A 21,811-nucleotide genomic window follows, 5' to 3' on the forward strand; every position below is an offset into this window, starting at 1 on the left:
AAAGGCCATTTAAGATTATTTTTTAATTTAGTGAAAAGCTAACGAATTTTCCACCCTTGAAGTATATTTGCCCTAAACTCATACAAGTTAGTCCTAAGAAGAATCATGTCCGGGAAACCAAGAAACCCAAAGAGAAAAACGCTCAACCACACAAACCATTTGCCAATGACAAAGGAGTCAGCAAACTGTTGTAAAACAGAGCTTGTAATAATGAAAAAAGGACAGAGTTTGTAACCAATCACTTATTTTCTTAAAAACACATAACCACATTAACTTTTTGCTTTATACAACCATCTAGAAACTATAAAACAGTACCACATTGTGCATTTAACCTACTTATCAAGAAGGGAACTCCACACATTGTAAGAATTCTACCCATATAAGAAGGAAAAAGGAGACAGCTAATAGCATAGTCACAGATACAACATGAGTCCAAGCAAGCATCAATTCTTTGACGTCACCTTTTCCATATACCAGAGTGGAGAGAGTAAGAAAGAAAGCAAGGGAGAAAAAAGAGGGAAAGAAGCACCCACAGAGGACTAATCACATTCCATAGTTACTTTTGACAACTATAGCTCAGGGTTTCATAGAGTAGTATCATTTGACCAACACAATGTGGTAGAGGGTGAAGGAAACATGAGTAGAGGGAGAAGGTTTGAAAAGACAGATACGTTTTACACCCTATTTCCCTCCTAGTCTTCACTGATACAAGCTTCTGTGCTAATCCAGAATATAGCAAGAAATTAAATCTTAACAATGTGATAAAGCTTGAATTCTTCTCTTTTTGCAAATGTGAGTGGCTCAAGTTTTACTTTACAGTTAAAAAGAATAACAGTATCAAAAAAAAAAAAAAAAAAAAAAAAAAAAAGAATAACAGTATCAATGACCAATTACAGGTTTCTTTCAGGATTCCCCGACAATCTTTCTTCCTATTCCCACCATGCTGGTGTTGTTACAGGACAATCAGGGAAGTCTGGGTAGGAACTTCAGGAAGTTTGGGTAGTAAGATGGAATTCTTGCTCTTTTCTTAGAAGTCCACACCTTTCTGGTAGTAAGTCTTCCCTCTGATTTGTGGTGGTACAGAGGAAAGGGCATAGGAAGAACTAAGGTAATATGGTGGGAGTTTAGTCAAGTAACTGGTTTGAAGGTTTACAAGATGAGACTGTAATTAGCAGACACACTGAATCCAAGGCAAACAATTGGTTATTTGATTGTCCTCCTTAGGTTGATGGCACCATAAAAAAACCAAAGGTGGCTTTGAAATACTAATAAAACAAACCAAAGGTCTGCTACAAGGAAACACACTTTAGATGAAAATTAGTATAATGCTTCTTTTCACTTCAGGGGAAACTCTCATCTTGTCCCTCTCACTTCCTCTTCCACCTTACGTAAGCAAATACATTCTGGAAGGTTATTTTTAAGGAGCAACTCCGTATCAGAGTTTTGCCCATTCATACAAGGCCATTATGAACTATACCAATCAGCAGGCTCATCTCCATTTCCAGGCAAACTTCTCATATTGCTTAAATTAAACTCTTTACAATCAAATGAGATGATTTTACATTTTCATGTGTGGTAGAGTGTAGTTTAATGCCAGCTAAATTACTGGTCTGTAGCACTGACCATTACAAATTTCTTATGCTCTAATATAATCAATTCTATACATTACTTCGGTGCTCTGACATAAATACATTGAAAATATGCAGAAAGTTAGCTTTTAAGATTTACTATCAAGATTGATACTTGAACATAGAAATATATTTAAGTATTTAAAATCTCATTTTAACTCTCCTAATCATTAAGAAATAAAATTTAGATGCATCATAAAATGAACTAAGCTGATAAATTTATCCTTCTTCACCTCTTTCTGAAATTCTACCACAACTTTTATTGTCCTAACCTAGTGACTATAGATCTTGTATGTAATGATGCTGGCTCTTTTATTAGGTTTGAAAAAACTGTGATTTTGTAGTTGAAAAAGCCATAGATTCAACATGATTTTTTTTTTTAATCTGAAAAGCAATCTTAATTTTAAAAATTTAAATATATAGCAAGAAGTCCTTATTTTCGGAGTCAGGCAAATTTCATGCAAATTAAGGAGAATTATATTCTGAAATTGTTTATCAAACACAGTGCAAACACTTCAGAGAATTTTAAGTTTTTGAATAAAGTAATGCCATGGATAGGGTTATTTTCTAAATTAGTTTCCTTAGATTAAGTTTTCCTGGTCATCACTTAGCAAACTGCATTTGGGTATTATTTTCTGAATAATGCAAAGTAATGAAAAATAAAAAGGGAAAATAAAGGCAGGTCTCTACCAACAACTAACCACTGGAAGGAGAGACAGTGAGGCATGACCAATGTCACTGAGTTCACACAATTTTTAACTGCCCAGCTTCTTGGTGCCAAAATCCAATACCTTCCCACTCTTCTCTGCTAGCTCCACAATCACTTTATTTTTCTTCAGCTAAATATTTGTTAATCTAACGTCCATACAACTCTGTAAAAGGTTACTCCCCCGCCCCCCCCCCCCTTAACTTGGCTTAGTTCACTTCTTAAGAAAGGGTGAACTGCTTTCTTTAGTTATTATAAATGTACTTGGTCAAACCATGGTGGAAGAATACCATACATCAACAATTTAATTCTAGTAAAATCTGTTAAAAGCTTAAAACTCTCATGTTGTAAGTTTGGGGAGTTGCGGATCCTGGAGGCTAGGCCCCATTTTCCTTCTTTAAGGGTACATATAGGTTACTGATGAGTTGACTAGCATTCTCTCACATCATTGCTTCTGACTCTAAAGTGAAGCAGCTTTCTTCAGGGGAAAAATGAGAGATGCTGGAAAAGAAAGTTGCATATGGGTTTCTAATCTTAAAAATTACCATTATAACCTAATTAATGATGACTTAAATTTGATCATTTTATTGTCTCTCTGAATGGTAAGACATCATCAATGATTCCATTTTAATGGTATACATAGTCTTAAGTATAGGTGCATATTTGTGAGTAGAAAATAAACCATTTTTCTTTGTCTTCTGATTTCTTTACACACATCAATAAACTTTATTAGTATTTTCTCTTCATTCATTTGGGGAATATTTAAGCTGATGATATTAACTGATTCTCAAATAAAATAAAACTAGAATTTCTAAACCTAAAATTAGATAAAGTTTTACTTTTGGTTAGATTGCTCTCCTTTAAAATGACTCTGTGCTATTAATTTCCTAAAAGTTCTGCAAGTTTTGGTGTACAGATATCTCCAATAAAATATTAGGTAGGACATAGCATTGGCACCTGCTAGGGCATTTAAAACTTAGAAGAGAAAAATGCACATTGCCTTTTTTTTCGAGGAAGAAAATTTAAATGTATACTCTGTCTCCCAAACTGTTTCCTCTTGATGAGGAAAATCCTCTTTTCTAACTTTAGGAGGCACATAGAGCTGTGTGTTTAAATACTTATTTGAGCATCTGTCATCATAAGATGAAAGTTACATAAGCCTTATTCTTGAATAGACTATGCTAACAGGACAAACACATCAGAAAAGGAACAAATTCTAACATTGTATTATCTATGCAAAAATAATACTGATTAGGGCCTAGAATCATAATAGTTGAAAAAAGACCAAATTGGCCGTAGGATACACTGAAATAAAAACACCAGGGAGTTCAAATACCAGAAGTCAACTATATGATTTTATGTGTGTCATTATATAGTGCTATTAATAGAAAATGAAGATGACCATTCAAATTGCTCTGGATACATATTAGTACCACCAGTTTTATTTGTACAAGAAATGACTGGTCCACTGGACTTCTCTAACTCAGTAATAATTACTGCTATTTCTTGACAGACCAGTGATACTTCCCCCATGGTTTAAAAGTACAAAAACAAAATAGTTAGAAAAAAACCCCCAAGTATAAATAATGCAACCTTTAATCTATTAAGGGTCACTAAATTGTTACCACTGATTATTATAAATGATTTAACTTATTTAAACTAAAAAAGAGTAATTAAACTTTTCTTCCTCAGTTTTTGGGCCAAGGAACATGCTTGGCAAAACATAAAAAAACGATAAAAGCCAAAAGTTTGTAGATTTTTTAGGAAAAAAAAAAAATCTCAATTTGGAAAGAGAAAAAATTTTCGAAGCTTGTCAGAATAAAAATGGAATAAACTCCTTTAAAAATGAACTATTTGTCAGTTAATTAGTAGAATTTTGGTAGTAACAGTAACTTTAATCTACTGGAACCATGACAGGTATGAGTAAAGACTAGCAATACATGGCAGTAGAGTTGCTGACAAAAGGGGAATATTAACGGTCAGTAACTACCTATTTTTAAGACTAAGTACGTGATAATACTGCCCTTCCACTCATTTGTCTCTTTATCTAAGATTAAGCTGAAAATGACAGAAGTAATTTACTTTCATGAATACACTGATGTTGATGCTAGAATCCTCATTTGGATCTGGGGGGTTGGGAGGATTAAAACACACTTCATTAAAACACATTAATTTTGTTAGATAATGAAATGCTCAATATAATGCCAAGCACATTCAAGGAAAGTAAAATCCTTTAAGGTTTTAGGGCTTTTTGGATGACTTAGGAACACAGGAAAGAAATCAGACAAAGAATTTAAAATGGGCATTGTGCACAGACCACAAGAGTCTGAAATGTCTAAGAAATACACCTTTTGTTTACGACCAAGTTTAGACCCAAAAAATCTTAAAAGCAGGTTTTCTCTCATAGGAGGGCATGAAATCCAATGTTCATCCTTTAAAACTGCTGGGAGAAATGGCTACCAAGGTCTGTTTCATTCATAAAATGTGAAAGAGGAAGGATAATTTGTTCTTTGCTCTCAAAAATATGGTTTCCCCAAGACAAACTTTTAATTTGATCAAATTCTGGCTAAAGCAAGTGAATCCAAAACAAAAATTACCCAGTAAGGGTGTAGGGACTCTGAAATAGTTTCATCTTCTCATTCAGAGTCAGTAAAGGCTATATACTTCAATTACCCTAAATGCTAAAGCTTAATAAGGCATAACTTCAGTTGTTATGGTTGGAGTATGGGCAAATGTATTCCACATCTGTTCCTTAAAAAAAAAAAAGTATCAGACCTCTGAAAAAATTTTAACCGGTTGTGTGGAAGTATACAGATGCTTTGTTATGAGAGATGCTCAGGATTCTAAAGCAGCAGCAACTTAAAAAAAAAATCAGCAATAAAACTTTGGCTTAAAATTAAAAAAAAGAAAGAAAGAAAAGAAAAAGTCAAACTGGTGCAAGTTGTCTCATGAAAGAGGTATTGTGGACTAAACCCTCAAATGCTGTCCGACATTAGTTTCCCCTGTCTTCTTTCACTGTTACCACCTTCATTGCACAGGAGTTCTATCATTCTTTTATGGTTAAGTTTCATAAATAATGAGAAAACTATATGCAACAAATACATCATATTTCCCACCCACCCAGCAACCCTCCCCAAAATAAGAAAAGTTACATCAAATTAAAAAGTAGCTTCGTGAATGAAGGTACTGCTCTAAGTTGCACTTTCCCTGCAAGTGCGGCCAGTGCTTTTGCGCTGGGTATGAAGGAAAGGAAAAAATTCTCCACATAAACTGACAAAAAAATTTAAAAATCAATGTCCGGTTTTAACCAGTCAAAACCGGGCCCAGCAGAAGCCGAGGTATCTCGGTACCGTCCCATCAGAGGGTCCTTGCAATGCCTGTTCTTCATCCTGATAGGTATCTGTGTCCTTGTGATTGTAAACAATCCATAAGATACTATGTTTTTGTTCCTTAAAATGTCCTCTGATTGGCAAAATGAAGTAAATATTTGTTTTAAAAATAGAAAATGAAAATTAAACCAGAAGAAAAGAAAAGAAACACAGTGAGCTTGTTTGGAGTCCATAGGATCCGATCTGGAAGAGCTCGGAAAATGTGTTATGTGTCTTCTCCTTTTTTCGGCTGGAAAGGTACTAGAGGTTGCGTTGGTCGAGGAAAGAATTGTAGAGTAGGAAAACCAAAGATGTTAATCTAGACTTCAGAGGATTCAAGTGTTAGCTTCGTCATCTGTGTCTTCTATCAATACCTTAGTGTCACGAGCCTTGGATCTAGTTGAATAAGAGGAAAAAAAGTACTTAGTCCATTATTAAAATACAAACAGGTCTATGGTATTAGGTACATTTCCCATCTTACCACCATTAAAAATACATTGTAAAAGGCTATTATATATTGCATCAGATGGACTATTCTGGAGTTTCACACTCAATTTCCAGGATTACTAGAAAAACATTAAGAAACTAGAGTGCAACCAGAGGACAGTAACAAGAAAAATGGCTGGGCATGTGTAAAACAGGGAGAAGTAATCTAGAAGAAGAAGATCTCCATTTTATCAGCCATAAAACATAATGAAATGCCATTTGCAACAATAAGAATGGACTTTGTATAATAATACTAAGTGAAATAAGTTAGAGAAAGACAAATAGCATATGATTTCACTCACATGTAGAATTTAAGAAACAAAACAAGTGAACAAACAAAGGGAAAAAAAGACAAACAAGAAAACCAGACACTTATATGCGGTGAACAAACTGCTGATTGCCAGAGGAACTGTGGGTGGGAGGATGGTGAAACAAATGAAGGGTTTAAGAGTACAATTACTGTGATGCATGCCGAGCAATGCATAGAAATGTTGAATCATTATACTGTACACCTGAAACTAATATAACACTGCATGTTAATTATATTTGAGTAAAAAAAAAAAAAAAAGGATCTGAGCACTGACTTTGTATGATGTACCTTTCTAAGTGTTAATTTTTATCTCTATAAAGCAGGAATAATAATACCTATTTCACATAATAGTTCTCTTACCTCATGGAGACTGTGTCAATATCAAGTGAGAAAATAGATGTAAAAACCATCAGTAAGTATGAAATAAATATAAGGAATTATGATGAGCATGACAGAAATACTGCCATTTGAGGTACACATGAAACTAGATGAGTAAACCAGTAGAAGATAAGACCTAAGACTGTCAAAAAAAAAAAAAAAAAAAAAGACCTAAGACTGTCATGAGCATGAGAGTTGTAAAAAAATTGACAGGGTATGATGTAGAGGACAGAGCAGACTAAGTTATGAAAGCCCAACTAGGACCAACTGGTTAAAGTTACAGTGAAGCATACTTCAGTCCAACATAGATAGGTTCATCTACCACGATAACCATCCAACAATAAAATCAGGTGCCCCATCTGGTTATAAACTTCATTATCACTAATCAGAACGCAGAAGAGATTCCTGTACCAGATGAAAAAATGGGATTTGATAATCTTAAAATACTCTGCAATTCATAAGCCGTATACAGTACAAGTGGTAGTCTGTGAAGTGGGTATTATTATTCCCACTTGATAGAGGTGGAAACCAACATTCAAAAGGTAAAGGATGTGCTAAAGGCTACAGGAGTCACAAAGTCAGTACTAAAATTCACTATTTTAGATTTCTTGCTTTCTCCATTGCACATAACCTGTTTCTTTGTTCTAAACACCTTTCTCTGGTTGCACTCTAGTATCTCAGTGTTTTTCCACTTAACACCTGAAATTGAACATCATAATCTAGATCAAGAGTTTCTGTTTCTGAAGCAGAAATAGTGTATGTTTAGATTGCCCTCTGCTGGTGACTAACGAGGATAAGACATTTAAATTGAGGAGCTTAACGAGAGTGAGACAGCCTCCTACAGTCCCAGGCCTTTGTGGCACCTGTGGACCTTCTCTCCCACTGGCCGCTTCCTGCTTCTTCAAACTCTGCTTCCTTACCACAATAGTCTCCTGCTTTGTTTTAGTGTTCTTCCCAATGACCTCCCTGGCCATTCCTTTCCTGTTCTTTTTGTTTATTCCTTTTTTCTCTTTGCCTGTGTTTCCTCAGTCTTAGCTCCCTACTTTTCTGCTTTTCTTTTCTCTACCTTGTCCTTTTAGAGAACTTCCAAATTCTATCAGAAGCTTGGGCAATTTCTATTCTGCTCTCCAATACCCATGGGTTACTATTACTATCTCTTATTTTTTACTTCCTTTAAAACATCTCCTTAGGTTGTTTTTAGTCCTACTGTAAAACATCCTAGCCCAAGTCTTCAATGTCTGATACTTCAGAAAAATGCAGGGGCCTTCCAGTTGGTCTTCTGGCCTTTACTGTTCCCTTCCCCAACATATCTTGCACAATGCCATTAAAAACCTATGAAAATACTACTTTCATTCTTCCATGAAAAACATTATTGGACTCCTTCCTGGCTATATGATCAAGGCATTTGTATTATCCAGCCTTTTATAATCATACTTCATCTATTCAGCTAAATTTTTACTAAGGTTCTAGTCACATTGGTTTTCCTTGTACCCCTTAATTCCTGACGGTGCCTCTGACCTAGTCAAGCACTCTCTTATCTTTTAGACAACTGCCCACTTCCACTTAAGTCTCTTCTGCCATTCCGACCCACTGTGAAATCTACTGTTTCTAAATTCCAAATGCAGCTGCAATATATTTATTGTTTCTTTTAGGATCATACAAAGTTAATGATTTATAAAACTACTGTTGTGGGTATTTTGGTAAGAAAACAAAAATAAGGGACGCCTGGGTGGCTCAGTGGTTGAGTGTCTGCCTTCCACTCAGGGCGAGATCCTGGGTCTGGGGATGGAGTCTCCCATCAGGCTCCCTGCAAGAAGCCTGCTCTCCTGCTATGTCTCTGCTTCTCGGTCTGTCTCTCTCATGGATAAATAAATAAAATTTTAAAAAAAGAAAAGAAAAATAATAATAGCTTATATTTATATAAGGTGTTTATATATAAGAACTCTTTCTGTGAGGAAACTAGTCTAAATCCCATGTCATAACTACTCTATAAGCAGGTGCCATGTTAATTCTAATTTTCAGATGGACAATAAATATAAAGAAATTAGGTAATTTGGTCAAGGTTACATGGAGGCCAAGTGGCAGAGCCAGAATTCCTAAAGTTTATAATTTGAAAATTATTTGTATATAAATAATATATACAAATAATATATAAAAACTTACTGAAGAGTCAGTAAATTTTCCCCAGGGTACTTTAATGTCAAATGAGTAGCATTTATGCATTAAGTAACACATTAATGACATTTTACTCTCTGTGTTAAGACATTCTATGAGTTGGATTATATGAAATTGCTGCTATTGCCATTTTTTGTAGGTGAAAATGGTTGAATGTCAGTGGTTTTGTGTGATACCTTCCTTAGCTTAAATGTTAACCAGTGCTAAAACCTGTAGGAAATTCATTTCTGAAAAGCAGAAGCATACATACTGAGAAGCGAGGCGAGGCCGGCGCAGGGATATGCTCTGACTGTACTTCCACGGCCGGTTCTTCTGGCGGTTTCGTACCCCGTCATCCTGGTCCATCATCTGCTCTAGGAGTGTCTGATCATCTGCATTCAGAGGGGCCACAGAGATGTCCCGCACAGCACGGAATTCACCACAGTTATTCAGATGTTCATTCTCCAGGCGGAAGAAGTTCCACACAAATCGCCTTAGCAAAATGGGGTAAATAGGCAAATTATTTATAAAATCTGAACTTACTATTATAACATCTAACCCTTGCAGTATGTCAAGTTTCTACTCATGAAATAAAAATAAGGACTGAAGGGCTAGAATATTAAAATAGGAAAAGATGGTATAGTGGTGGGAGGGAAACAAGAAGGCCCAAGCAAAGGGGGGAAATTCCAGTGGCTAGATGGACATGCGTCTGCAGTTCAAGGGAGAGTCTAGGGCTAAAGAGTTGCACAAAAACAGTTATCTTAAGTCATGGGATTAGGAATAATATAAGTGGAGGAAAGAAGAGGGCAGAGGACTAAACCCTAGAACCTACTGACACTTACAATTTGGGAAAAGGAAAAAGACCCAGTAAATGAGTTGAGAAGGAATGGCTAGAGAGAGGTAAGGGTATAGCTTCTGAGAAATGAAGTGAAAAAGTGCTTTGCTGAGAGATAAAGTAAGGTAAGTACAGAGAACTGACTGCTGGATTTAGCAAAACAGAGAGGCAGTATGATACAAGAGATTCTGAAAGACTAGTTTCAAATCATAACTCCACCATTTACTAGGTATAATGACTTTTGATGAGTTATTTAATCTATGCTTCAGTTTCATCAGTAAAATGGGATAGTAACTGTATCTACGTCAGATTGTTGTGAGGATTCATAAGTTAATACACATAAAGTGCTCAGAACAGTGCCAGGCACGCAGTGGGCAATACGTAAGTGCTGCTATTACTGTTATTATTGTAGATTATACAAAAAGCAATTTAGTTGAGTACTGAGAAAAAAGATCTGAACTGAATTAAAGGGTGAATGAGGAGGAATGAGAGAGTGGAGATACCAAGTACAGACATCTTTTTAAGAGTTTTGCTGTAGAGGAGACAGAAATGGGCAAGAATTGAAGGAGGAAAGTAGTTTCAAAGGAGGCTTTTTGCTTTTGTTTTAAATGGGTGATAGAACATCTGATTCTACTATTAAGCAAATAATTTTAAAAGTAGAAATAAAATAATCAAGAATTTAAAAGTGAGCTTTATTTTTTACTAGAAAAAACTTTTAAAAAAATTCATAAAGCAGTATCATATGTATGGGAAGAGAAAGAAGTGGGAGTGGAGTAGGTCTTGTAGTGATGGAGAATTTCTGGTCCTAAACCTAGACATCTGGGAAAGTGAAGAGGAAGAGGGTTGACAGGTGGTTTGGAAAGAGGAGTAACAGTGACAAATACACTGTTTCCAGATTCAATCTTTATCTTTCAGGTTTATTTTAATGTTTCCAGGTTTCATCTTATTTTATCAGACCATCTCAATAGATGTGCCCATCCTGACTCAGAGGATTGTGATAAACATGTCTGAAAATATCTTTATTTCATTTGTGAAAGATATTTTCAGTGGAGAAAGAGTTCTAGGTAGACAGTTATTTTCTTTCAGCACACTGAAATATTATTTTAATGACTTCTGATTTTCATTGTTACCTTTGAGAAGTCTGCAGTCAACCTAACAGCCATTTCCTTGATAAATAATCCTTTCTTTTAGGCTACTTTCTTTAAAATGAGCATTTTAATGAAAGGATTATGAAGATATATAAAAAAGTGCAAATCATAAGTGTGCAACTTGATTATTAAAAAGTGACAAAAAAAACCCCAAAAATAAATAAATAAAAAGTGACACATTGTGTAATTACCACTCAGAATTTAAAAATATAACATTATCACAGATCTAAAGCTGCCTTTATGGCGCTGTCCTATGTTCTAGAGTTTATTGATATACGTTTCATATTTAGTTCTGCAATCCATGTGGATTTTGTATATAGTATATAGTAAGAGTCAAGATTCATTTTTTCCCCATATGGATATCCAGTTGACTCAATATCATTTATTAAAGAACCTCTTTTTCTATACTCTTATTTAACCACCTTTGTCATAAATCAGGTAGTGTCAATGTATGTGTGGTTCTGTTTCTGGACTCTCATTCTGTTCCAGTAGACTATTTGTCTATGCTTTCACCAATACCAGATACTGTCTTAATTACTGTAGCTACATAGTAAGTATATTTACAAGTATAAATCCTTTAACTTTTCTCTTTTCAGCATAGTCTTGGCTATTCTACTTTTTTTTTCTTTCTTTCTTTCTTTCTTTTTTTTTTTTTTTTAGATTTTATTTTGAGAGAGAGAGAGCGAGAGAGAGAAAGTAGTATGGGGTGGATGGCAAGGGAGAGGGAGAGAGAAACCCAAGCGGACTCCATACTGAGCACAAAGCTTGAGGCGGAGCTCTATCTCACAATCTTAAGATCAAACCAGAGCCAAAACCAAGAGTCAAATGCTCAAACTGACTGTGCTACCCAGGTGCCCCTAGTCTTGGCTATTCTTGATTCTGTTTCCATATAAATTATAGAACTGGTTTGTCAATTTTTGTACACATATTCATTAAATTTATTCCTAGGTATATGATATATTCTGATGTTATTCAAAATGGTATTTTTTAAAATTTCATTTTCTAGTTGTTTTGACTGGTTTTTGGAACATTTTTTATTTATATTGACCTTGTACTCAGGGACACAGTTACATTTCTAACTGCTTATTTGTAAATTCTTTGGAATTTTCTACATATGCAATCATATCATGGAGGAATAGTTTTATTTTTTTCCCTAATTTTTTTTAAAGATGTATTTATTTATTTGAGAGAGAGAGAGTACTAGGAGCCAGAGGGGAGGGATAGGAGGAAAGGGAAAAGGATCTCAAGAAAATTTGTGTGCAGAGTGCGGAGCCCAGCACAGGGCTCAATCTCACAACCCTGAGATTGCTACCTGAACTGAAACCAAGAGTTGGAAGCTTAATAGACTGTGCCACCCATGTCCCCCTCCTTTCCAAGTCTTATACTGCCCCCTCCTCACCCTCTACTACACTAGCTATACTTGCAGTATGATGTTAAAATGAAGTGACAACATACATAATAATCTCATTCCTGATCTCAAGGGAGGGCTTCAGTGTTTTACCATTAAATAGGATCTTATTTATATTTTTGTAGATGATCTTTGAATTATTCATGAACAAGTACTGACTTTTCTTGATGGCGTTTTCTATACACACATGAAGGATTTTCCTCCTTTATTCTATTAGTGTGGTGAGTTAACACAGATTAATTTTTTAAAAAGATTTTATTTATTTATTTGAGAGCACAAGCAGGGGGAGGGGCAGAGGGAGAGGGAGAAGCAGATGCCCACTGAGCTGGGAGCCCAATGTGGGGCTCAATCCCGGGACATGAGCCAAAGGCAGATGCTTAACTGACTGAGCCTCCCAGGTACCTCAACCCAGATTAATTTTTAAATGTTAAATGATTTTTGAATATTAAATCTCACATTCCTAGAATGAAACTAACTTGGTTGTGATGTATTATCCTTTTTATTGTGTTGGATTCATTAGCTAATACTTTCTTCAGGAGTTCTGCATTTCTGTACATGTGACAGACTGGTTGGTCATTCTTGAAATGTCCTTGTAGGTTTAGATATCAAAGCCATGTTGGTTGCACAAAACGAACTGGGAAGCGTTCCTTTTATTGCCTCTTTTCTCTGGAAGAGTTTTGTGTACAAAACTGATTATTTCCTCATATATCTGGAGGAATTCTTTGGGCCTACAGTTTTCCTTGTGAGAAGGATTTTTAAAAAAAGATTTAGGGATCCCTGGGTGGCACAGCGGTTTGGCGCCTTCCTTTGGCCCGGGGCGCGATCCTGGAGACCCGGGATCGAATCCCACGTCGGGCTCCCTGCATGGAACCTGCTTCTCCCTCTGCCTGTGTCTCTGCCTCTCTGTCTCTCTCTGTGTGGCTATCATGAATAAATAAATAAAATCTTTAAAAAAAAAAAGATTTATTTATTTGAGGGAGATGAGAGACAGAGAGAGAGAGAGAGAGAATGGACACACACATGGGAGGGGCAGCGGGAGAGGGAGAGAATCTCAAGCAGATCTTCACTGAGTGCAGAGCAGATGATGTGAGGCCCCATCTCATGACCCTGAGATTATGACCTGAACTGAAACCACCCAGGCGCCCCTCTTGTGAAAAGGATTTTAATATGAATATAATTTCTGAGAAATCTGGGTGGCTCAGTGGTTGAGCATCTGCCTCGGGCTCATGGTGTAGTTCTGGGGTCCTGGGATCGAGTCCCGTATCAGGCTCCCCACAGGGAGCCTGCTTCTGTCCCTGCTTCTGTGTTTCTCATGAATAAATAAATAAAAATCTTAAAAAGATCAATATTTCAAAATAAATAGTTTCTTTTTTTTTAAGTTTTTATTTATTTATTCATGACAGAGAGAGAGAGAGAGAGAGAGAGGCAGAGAGAGACAAAGGCAGAGAGAGAAGCAGGCTCCATGCAGGGAGCCCGAAGTGGGACTCGATCCTGGGTCTCCAGGATCACACCTTGGGCCAAAGGTGGCGCCAAACCGCTGGGCCACCCAGGTTGTCCAATATAATTTCTTTAATAAATATAAACCTGTCAGATTTTCTATTTCTTCTTTGTTGATTTTTAAATTTAAATTCAATTAATTAACATATAGTGTATTATCAGTTTCAGAGGCAGAGTTCAGTGATTCATCAGTCTTCTACAATACCCAGTGCTCATTACAACACATGCCCTCCTTAATGTCCATCTCTCTCTCTTTTTAAAGATTTTATTTATTTAATTGAGAGAGAGAGCACGAGTAGGGTGAGGGAAAGGGCAGAGGCAGAGGGAGAAGTGACTCCTCGCTGAGCAGGGAGAGCCTGAGGTGGAGATGGATCCCAGGACTGCGAGAGCATGACCTGAGCTGAAGGCAGACACTTAACCTACTGAGCCACCTAGGCGCACCAATGTTCATCTCTTTAGTCGTTTTAATAAACGGTGCTTTTCAAGGAATTTGTCCATTCCACCTAATTTTTAAATTTATTGGCATAAAGTTGCTCATAATATCATCTTAATTCTTTTTTTTTTTTTTTTTAAGAGAAGGGGGGGAGGCAGAGAGAGAGAGGGAAGAAGAGAGAATCTTAAGCAGGCTCCATGCCCAGTGCGGAGCCAGATGCAGGGCTCAATTTCATGACCCTGAGATCATGACCTGAGCTGAAATCAAGACACTTAACTGAGTCACCCAGGTGCCCCTCATCTTACTCTTTTAAAAAAATATCTTGAGGATTTTTGTTGTGTAATTTGTGCCTTCTTTCCTTTTTGACTCCATCAGTCATATTCAGACATTTTATCATTTTTTTCATCCTTTTAACTAACTAACTTTGGCTTGTTGATTTTCTCTATGTTTTCTATTCCATTAATTTGTTCTTTATATTTCCTTCCTTCTACTTTCATTTGGGTTTTATTTGCTGTTTTAAAATTTTCTTGAAGTTGTATATTTTTCAAATGTATACATTTAAGGCTATATATTGCCCTCTAAGCATGGTTTCAGCTGCATTTTTTTTTGTCACATTATCAGTTTCATTATGTTCAAAATATTTTAAAATTTCCATTACAATTTCAACTTTGACCCGTGGGTTATTTAGGCATGTATTACTTGATTTCGAAACACTTGGGAATTCTCAGTTATCTTTTTGGAATTTTAATCCTTTGAAATTTGTTGAAATTTACTTTATGGCCCAGCATGTGGTTATTTTGGTAATGTTCTACATGTAAATGAAAGAGTGTGTATTTAGTTGTTGAATGTAGTATTCCATATATGTCAATTAGGTCAAGTTGGTTAATTGTGGACTATTTGACAAAGTTAGCAATGTCAACTTTTGTTTTACTATTTTCAAGCTATGTATTTGGTGCAAACAAATTTGAACTTGTTATCACAACTCAATCTCAAAGTCTCTAGGTTTGGCAACTTTCTTTAGTGCAAAATTAGCTTTAATGCTTTGCTGACCTCCTGGGGTACCTGCTTTTACTTAGATTTTAGACTACCTTATTAGATAACTGATGTTTTTAGGAAGATTTAAAAAACTATTCCTTTAGCATTTTCATTGTTTCCAGTGAAAAAGCTGCCAGAATGTCAAATTGCAAATGATTCTCAAAAGATTTTCATTTCAATTTCTGTTCTAAAACTTTTTACCTCCCAATTTCTACTCATGACCCTTCCAGTGGAGCACAATTCTTAAAAAAAGCTTATAAGCCATCATTAACATTTTTTTTTTAACTTTGTAAGAATTAACCTCTTAGACCTTCAAGTAAGATTTTCCAACTCTGAAGCTAATGAGAATTTTGAGAAAAGTTGGAAATTAAAACCTTTCAAATTTTAATAAATTCTAATTTGTAAGTAGTACTGGGTGTCTTCTAGGGGAAAAAAAACTTTGATAGATTTTTTGGTAGTCTGCTTACCGGAAAACCTCAAGGGGAGCAAAGACAGTAGCAATGATGTCCCCAGAATGAGGCAATGATGTCATGGAGGTACTTGAGATTTGGATAGTCCAAGCAAAGCGGAGAATCACATCCTCTATGATGGCACAGTAATAATAGGCCTAAGGAATAATAAGCAAATTGAGTACACTTACCATTATGTTTCTCACAAATAAGCACACCTATCACAGCAACAAGACTCACATAAGTCCCATCAACAAGCATAGATTAAAGAGGAAAAACAGTTTTATTTTTATTTTATTTTCTATTTTAGGAAGATCTCACCAATTTAGCTTTTTTTCTTAAATAGCATAATATTCAAAATGTTTTATTGAATTTCATTAGTCACCTTACAAATATATGCTAAATGAGATCCTTGATGTGACTGAAATGATATATATTAATGTGTATATCATATGCTAATAATGACTCAACAGCAAAAAGATTAGCAGATTAATTGTGTTATTTGCACTGTTATTCTCAAATTACCTTATTCTACATTTGAAGGAAGTTTTTTACCTTGCTTTTCAAGGTCATTAAATAAAATAAGGCTTCGATATCACAAACATGGGTTGAATTAAAGGAATGTTCTATTTTTACATGGGAAAGACAGCATTGAAATTCTTTCAGGTACTAGCACCCAATATTTAGGAGCCCAATTTTAGCTATACAAAAGTTTTAAGTACACAAATTGCCAATAGACTAGACCTGTAATCCATGGATTTGTTTATTATTAATCTCTGGATAATCAGCTCTTTAAATATATGTGTTTAAAGGTTGTGACATCTTATGGAAATTAAAACTGCTACATATTTACACCACAGCATTTATTTTTAAAAAACATTTACAAAGGAATACTAGTCATGTTTAGAAGGCTATTAACAAAAAAAGAGCAGTCCCCTTGCTACCTTCTCTTTTCATTTTCTAGAGACAATTTCAAATTTCTAACTATCTCTCCTAGTATTTATCCACCATTATTTCTAAATAATGTATATATATTGCTTTATCTTGATTAATCAATTGGAGTTGTTATCCACTGCTTGATAATGATAAGTTTTATGAAGATTTTAACATATTTACATACCTCCCTGTTCCTTCCCCCATCCATCTAATACAGTGCTAATGCAGTTTTTGGATAAATCCACATCCAGTGAACTCATTATTAGGCTTCAGTGAAGAACTGCAATTTCATGTTACTTTAACAGTCAGTCTTAAATTGATCCAAAATTGAAGGATCAATTTTTGTGGGAGCTGACGTTCCCCAAATTGTGAGTCTTGGGAAGAATATACTTAACATGAGATTAAGAGACAGAAAAATTGTTTTAATATAGAGATAACAAACATACCTCCTGGACCCAGATGTAGTGCTCAAAAATATGTACTGTTAATCCCTAGGAACTGATTTTAAGATGCATATAACTGTGTTCTTAATTTTTAAATGAAGCTCCACTGGACTCTACCAATAGTTCCTCTTCCCTTTTCAAGTAGAATGAATTTTATTCCAGTTTTTGTCTTCTTAAGATTGAAAGGGATGCGATCCAGAACATTTTTCTTATACATTTGCAAATTACAGTGTAGGAAACCATATACTTTATTCTCTAGGGTCATGAAAATATGCAATAAGGAAACTGAAAAACTCTATTCACTAATTTTATTACAGAGAAGCCATTAAGTTAGAACTACTGAAAAGGAGGCCTGAATTAACATTTATATATAAATTTGAACAATATATCTAAGCAGTCAGTATAAGAAGTAAATGTGTAATATTGCTCAGTTACGCAAGAACAATATAGGGAGCAATAAGGCATAATAACATTTGGTGAACACCAAAGGATCATCATTTACCTGCGCTCAAGTTTGCTCTCTGACTTTATTTAATAATGCCGATTTTCTCTTTTTCATTAAAAAAAATTTTTAAAGTAATTTCTACACGCAATGTGGGGCTCAAACCTACAACCCCAAGATCAAGAGACGCATGCTCTACCAACTGAAGTTTCCGTGATTTTCTTTTCAAATGAGATGTATAAAGGTATGTCTAGTGCCTTGGTCATATACTCTAAATTTGCATATTGGGATTATTGCTATAGCTTACATTAAAAAAATCATTGTAAATTAATAATCCTTTCTGTCTTCATTTGCTTATCTGAAATTGCCCTACATATCATTCTTTGTATTCACTCTCCTACCATCTACCTTTAGTCCTCATACTTAAAACAGCCTTCCCCACTCACCAACTGAATATTACATCTTCATACACTTTTCAAAGTACAGTTCTGAAGTACTGGTGACATTCTGATTATAATAGTATAAAGTATTAGTGACCCAATCTATACATCCCTCATCATCACAGAATTTTAGAACTGGGAAAGGGTCAAGAGATAATCTAGTAGAAGAGAAAACACCATAGTATAGATGCATAAAGTTATGTAGCTAGTTAGTGAGAGACCTGGGATCAGAATTCACTGACCAGGATACCTAGTTCATTGATTAATTTTTTTCATTATCTGAGTAATGATATTCTTGGTCTTTTGACTTTTTAAATTTAGGCTCTCTTATCCTTTTATTTTTGTAGAGATAAAATCTTAAAGTAATTCCTAAGGAATTATCCATATATTTTCAGACTAAATTGGCACATTACTTTCATAAAAGCTGGTTGAAATAAGTGAAAAGACAAGCCTTCTTGATGTGCTAAAGGTGAGTCAGGTACTTCCTCTCCTTTGTGCTTTTACAGTACTTGCTTATTCAGTCAAGTATTTATTCAGTCATTCCAAAAATATTAAATCTACTATATGCTAGGAACTATGCTGGGCAGTGAGGGATATGGATACCTAAGCATATTATTATAATACAATGTGATAATTGCTATAATAGTAGTTTGCAGAGGTTTGTAAAATGGGCTTAGGATAAATGGCTAAAATGCTTGGAAAAATAAAGGCTTTTTAGAGAAAGTGACCCTTGAGCTAACTTTTTAAAAGGAGGAACAGGAAAAGATGTGGAAAAAAAGAACCTTTGTGCACTGCTGGTGAGAATGTAATTGGTGTAGCCCCTATGAAAAACCATGTGAAGAAAAAGAAAAAGAAATACCATATTCCAGTAATTCCATTGCTGGTATTTACCCAAAGAAAACACAAAGAGTAATTCGAAAAGATACTTTTGTTTTACTGTAGCATTCTTTTACAACAGTCAAGGTATGGAAGCAATCCAAGTGTCCATTGATAGATGTGAATGGATAGAGAAGATGTGTGTGTGTGTGTGTGTGTGTGTGTGTGCGCACACACACACACACACACATCCTCTTTATCTATCTATCATCCATCTATCTATCTATCTATCTATCTATCTATCTATCTATCTATCTATCTATAATGGACTATTACTCAGCCATAAAAAAAGGATGAGATACTGTCATTGGCAACAACATGGATGGACCTAGAAGGCACAATGCTAAGTGAAATAAGTCAGAAGAGAAAGACAAATATCATATGATTTCACTTATATGTGGAATCTAAAAAACAATTTAATAAACAAAAAGTAGAAAGAGGCTCATAAATACATAGAACTCATGGTTGTCAGAGGGGTGGGAGGTAAAAGAATGGGCAAAATGAGTGAAAGGAGAGCAGAAAGATACAGGTTTCCAGTTATGGAATAAGTCCCTGGGATGAAAGGTACAGCACAGGGAATACAGTCAATGGTATTCTAATAGTGCCGTACGGTGACAGATGGTAGCTATACTTGTGAGTACAGCATAACATATAGAGTGTTGAATCACTATGTTGTACACCTGAAACTAATATAACACTGTGTGTCAACTATACTTCGATTAAAAATAAATAATTAAGACAAAAAAAAGGAAGAACAGGAGTTTGCAAGGCAGACAAAGCGGGGAGAAGATGGCATTTAAGACCGAGTGAACTGCATGTTCAAAATTAGGTCATAAATTATAGTAAGTTATGTATTCCTCTATTCTAGATTTTATCACATTTTACTGCAATTTGTTTACTTAGCTGTTTAATATAGTTTATGGCCTCTTTGAGAACCAGAACTTTATTTTTATTTTCTATAGTGCCCAGCATATAGTAAAAACTTGACATTTTTGCTGACTGAATGAATCAGTAGTTTTTGGTAATTAGTTGTGTTGTTTTTTCTAAATATATTAGGTTAGGATTAGGTATGTATCATAATAAGATTTAGCTGGTGATACACCGGAGTTGTTGTTTTTTTTTTAAGTAAATACAAGCATTCTTTGTACATACTTTTTGGGGGTATACGATTTCTTCCCGGAGAAAGGTGTTTTCTCCAGCATTCTTATCAAAGAGACCCCAGTCCATCTTCAGATCCCAGATGAGGGTATAGCAGGAACTGATGATACAAAACACAATCCAAAGGTAAAAGAATACCATGGTGTCTGAGTGACCTCGTTCTGAAGAAAAGGGAAAGGTGAAAGAGAAAAATTACTAGATTTAAGTAAAATTATTCATTAAATAAAAGTAACTTAAAAAGCAGATTCTTTACACAGCTCGATAAAGGAAGTAAGATTTTAAACAAATCTAGTAGTGACACTGTCTAATAGAAATTAAATAGTAACTCTGATTCTTCTGAAGTACAAAAGATTCATCAAATATTTACCAAATACATAAAATTTGTACCAATGTGCATTTGGAGTTTTGGAGGCTCTATGCTGAACACATAAAAATCCAAATAACTGCAATGGAGTTTTGAATATTACAAAAGATGTCATTTTAGTTTTTGCCATCAGGTGGCAGATTAGGGTCAAAGATGAAAAAAAAATTATGAAACACCACTAATAAGAAATGTGCTATTGCTTCTCGGCCTTTTGGCTAAGATCAAGTGAAATGTGCTACATTTGCTTCAAGAAATTCTGGGGTTGTTTTTACTTTAGAACCTTTCCTTCATATACTTAGATCATGTCTATGCTTATTGTGAAGGCAATCAGATAATTTTAATTCCAGATAAAATGCCAGAAAGTAAGAGACTGATTATCCCTAAGGACATATATGAAAGCAAATTTCTCTCAAATCACAAAACAAAGCATGATATTTTTGCTTCTTTTAGAAGTTGTTTATACTTACAAATGTTGAGAGCACTATAGAGTACACTAAATCAGAATAATAAAAATAATTTGCATATATAGTTATATAATTTAGTATTTTTCACTCAAGTGCTTCATATATTCTCTAATGAAATTCTTTGGTAAGTTTGACTTATCATGATATTATTTGTATTCCCTGTTATTGTGTGCAGGATATAGGTACTAATATGGTTCTGAATTATCAGGAAAGGTATGAAACATCTAATTCAAAAAAGTTTAAATTTTGGTTAGTTTCCCAAAGGTATAGAAAATAAAGGATGTATTATGTCTTATTCACAATCCTTCCTATTAAAGTAAATTAAAGTCCTTCCTATTAAAACAAGTGTTTATTAACCATTTTTAGGTATTAAAAGTGTTAAGTACAGTATGATTCAAAGGCGCCCTTTAGAAATTTATAATATATTAAGTAAAAAGCCATTTGTTATTGATGATAAAGTTGAGCTCAAAATGAAGTATAAACAAAGCACTATGAGAACATCAAGGAGAATGGGAATGTTTCCAACAGCAGGAAATAAGAGGAAGTAGCGTTTGAGTTATTTGAAGAAGGATAAATAAATAGTGTTGCAAAAGTCAGGCAGATGAGGCAAGTACATTCAAAGCTTAAGGAAGATAATGAAAAAGTATGAGGGTGGGAAAGTACAAGATGTGTTTGAGAAGCTGCAAATAATCTAAATCTAGTGTGGGTGAAATATGGATGATGAGTATGATTTAAAACGAGGCTGGAAAAGACATTTTGGGCCTGATCATGGAATACCCTCTTGGTACTTAGGATCAGATCTGTATTTTAGAAAAATAATTAAGCTGGCAGATTGCCTGCATCAGAATTACTT

At 34.9% G+C, this 21,811-nt stretch overlaps 1 protein-coding gene and 1 long non-coding RNA gene across 5 annotated transcripts in view; one reads left to right on the forward strand and one right to left on the reverse strand.

Moving 5' to 3' along the window:
* Positions 1–186: 186 nt before the first annotated feature.
* The window catches only part of XPR1 (xenotropic and polytropic retrovirus receptor 1), a 218,338-nt gene continuing 196,713 nt past the window's right edge, over positions 187–21,811 (reverse strand). For both annotated transcript variants that reach the window (XM_072831035.1, XM_072831036.1), the window contains 4 exons: positions 20,125–20,291; positions 15,854–15,993; positions 9,302–9,523; positions 187–6,098 (listed from right to left, as the gene is read on the reverse strand). In XM_072831035.1, coding sequence (XP_072687136.1) covers positions 6,038–6,098; positions 9,302–9,523; positions 15,854–15,993; positions 20,125–20,291 — 590 coding nt within the window. In that variant the 3' untranslated portion in view covers positions 187–6,037. The remainder of the gene's footprint in view (positions 6,099–9,301; positions 9,524–15,853; positions 15,994–20,124; positions 20,292–21,811) is intronic.
* The window catches only part of LOC140635824 (uncharacterized), a 64,321-nt gene continuing 51,340 nt past the window's right edge, over positions 8,831–21,811 (forward strand). The window contains exons 1-3 of one of the 3 annotated variants that reach the window (XR_012033147.1): positions 8,831–9,537; positions 17,792–17,900; positions 18,444–18,565. This is a non-coding gene — a long non-coding RNA (uncharacterized lncRNA). Of the gene's footprint in view, positions 9,538–11,179; positions 12,643–17,791; positions 17,901–18,443; positions 18,566–21,811 lie in introns of those variants that run through there. The other 2 variants (XR_012033148.1, XR_012033149.1) reach the window with 2 other exon arrangements.

Source organism: Canis lupus, chromosome 6 (genome assembly GCF_048164855.1).
Source record: "Canis lupus baileyi chromosome 6, mCanLup2.hap1, whole genome shotgun sequence".
Lineage (NCBI taxonomy): Eukaryota > Metazoa > Chordata > Mammalia > Carnivora > Canidae > Canis > Canis lupus.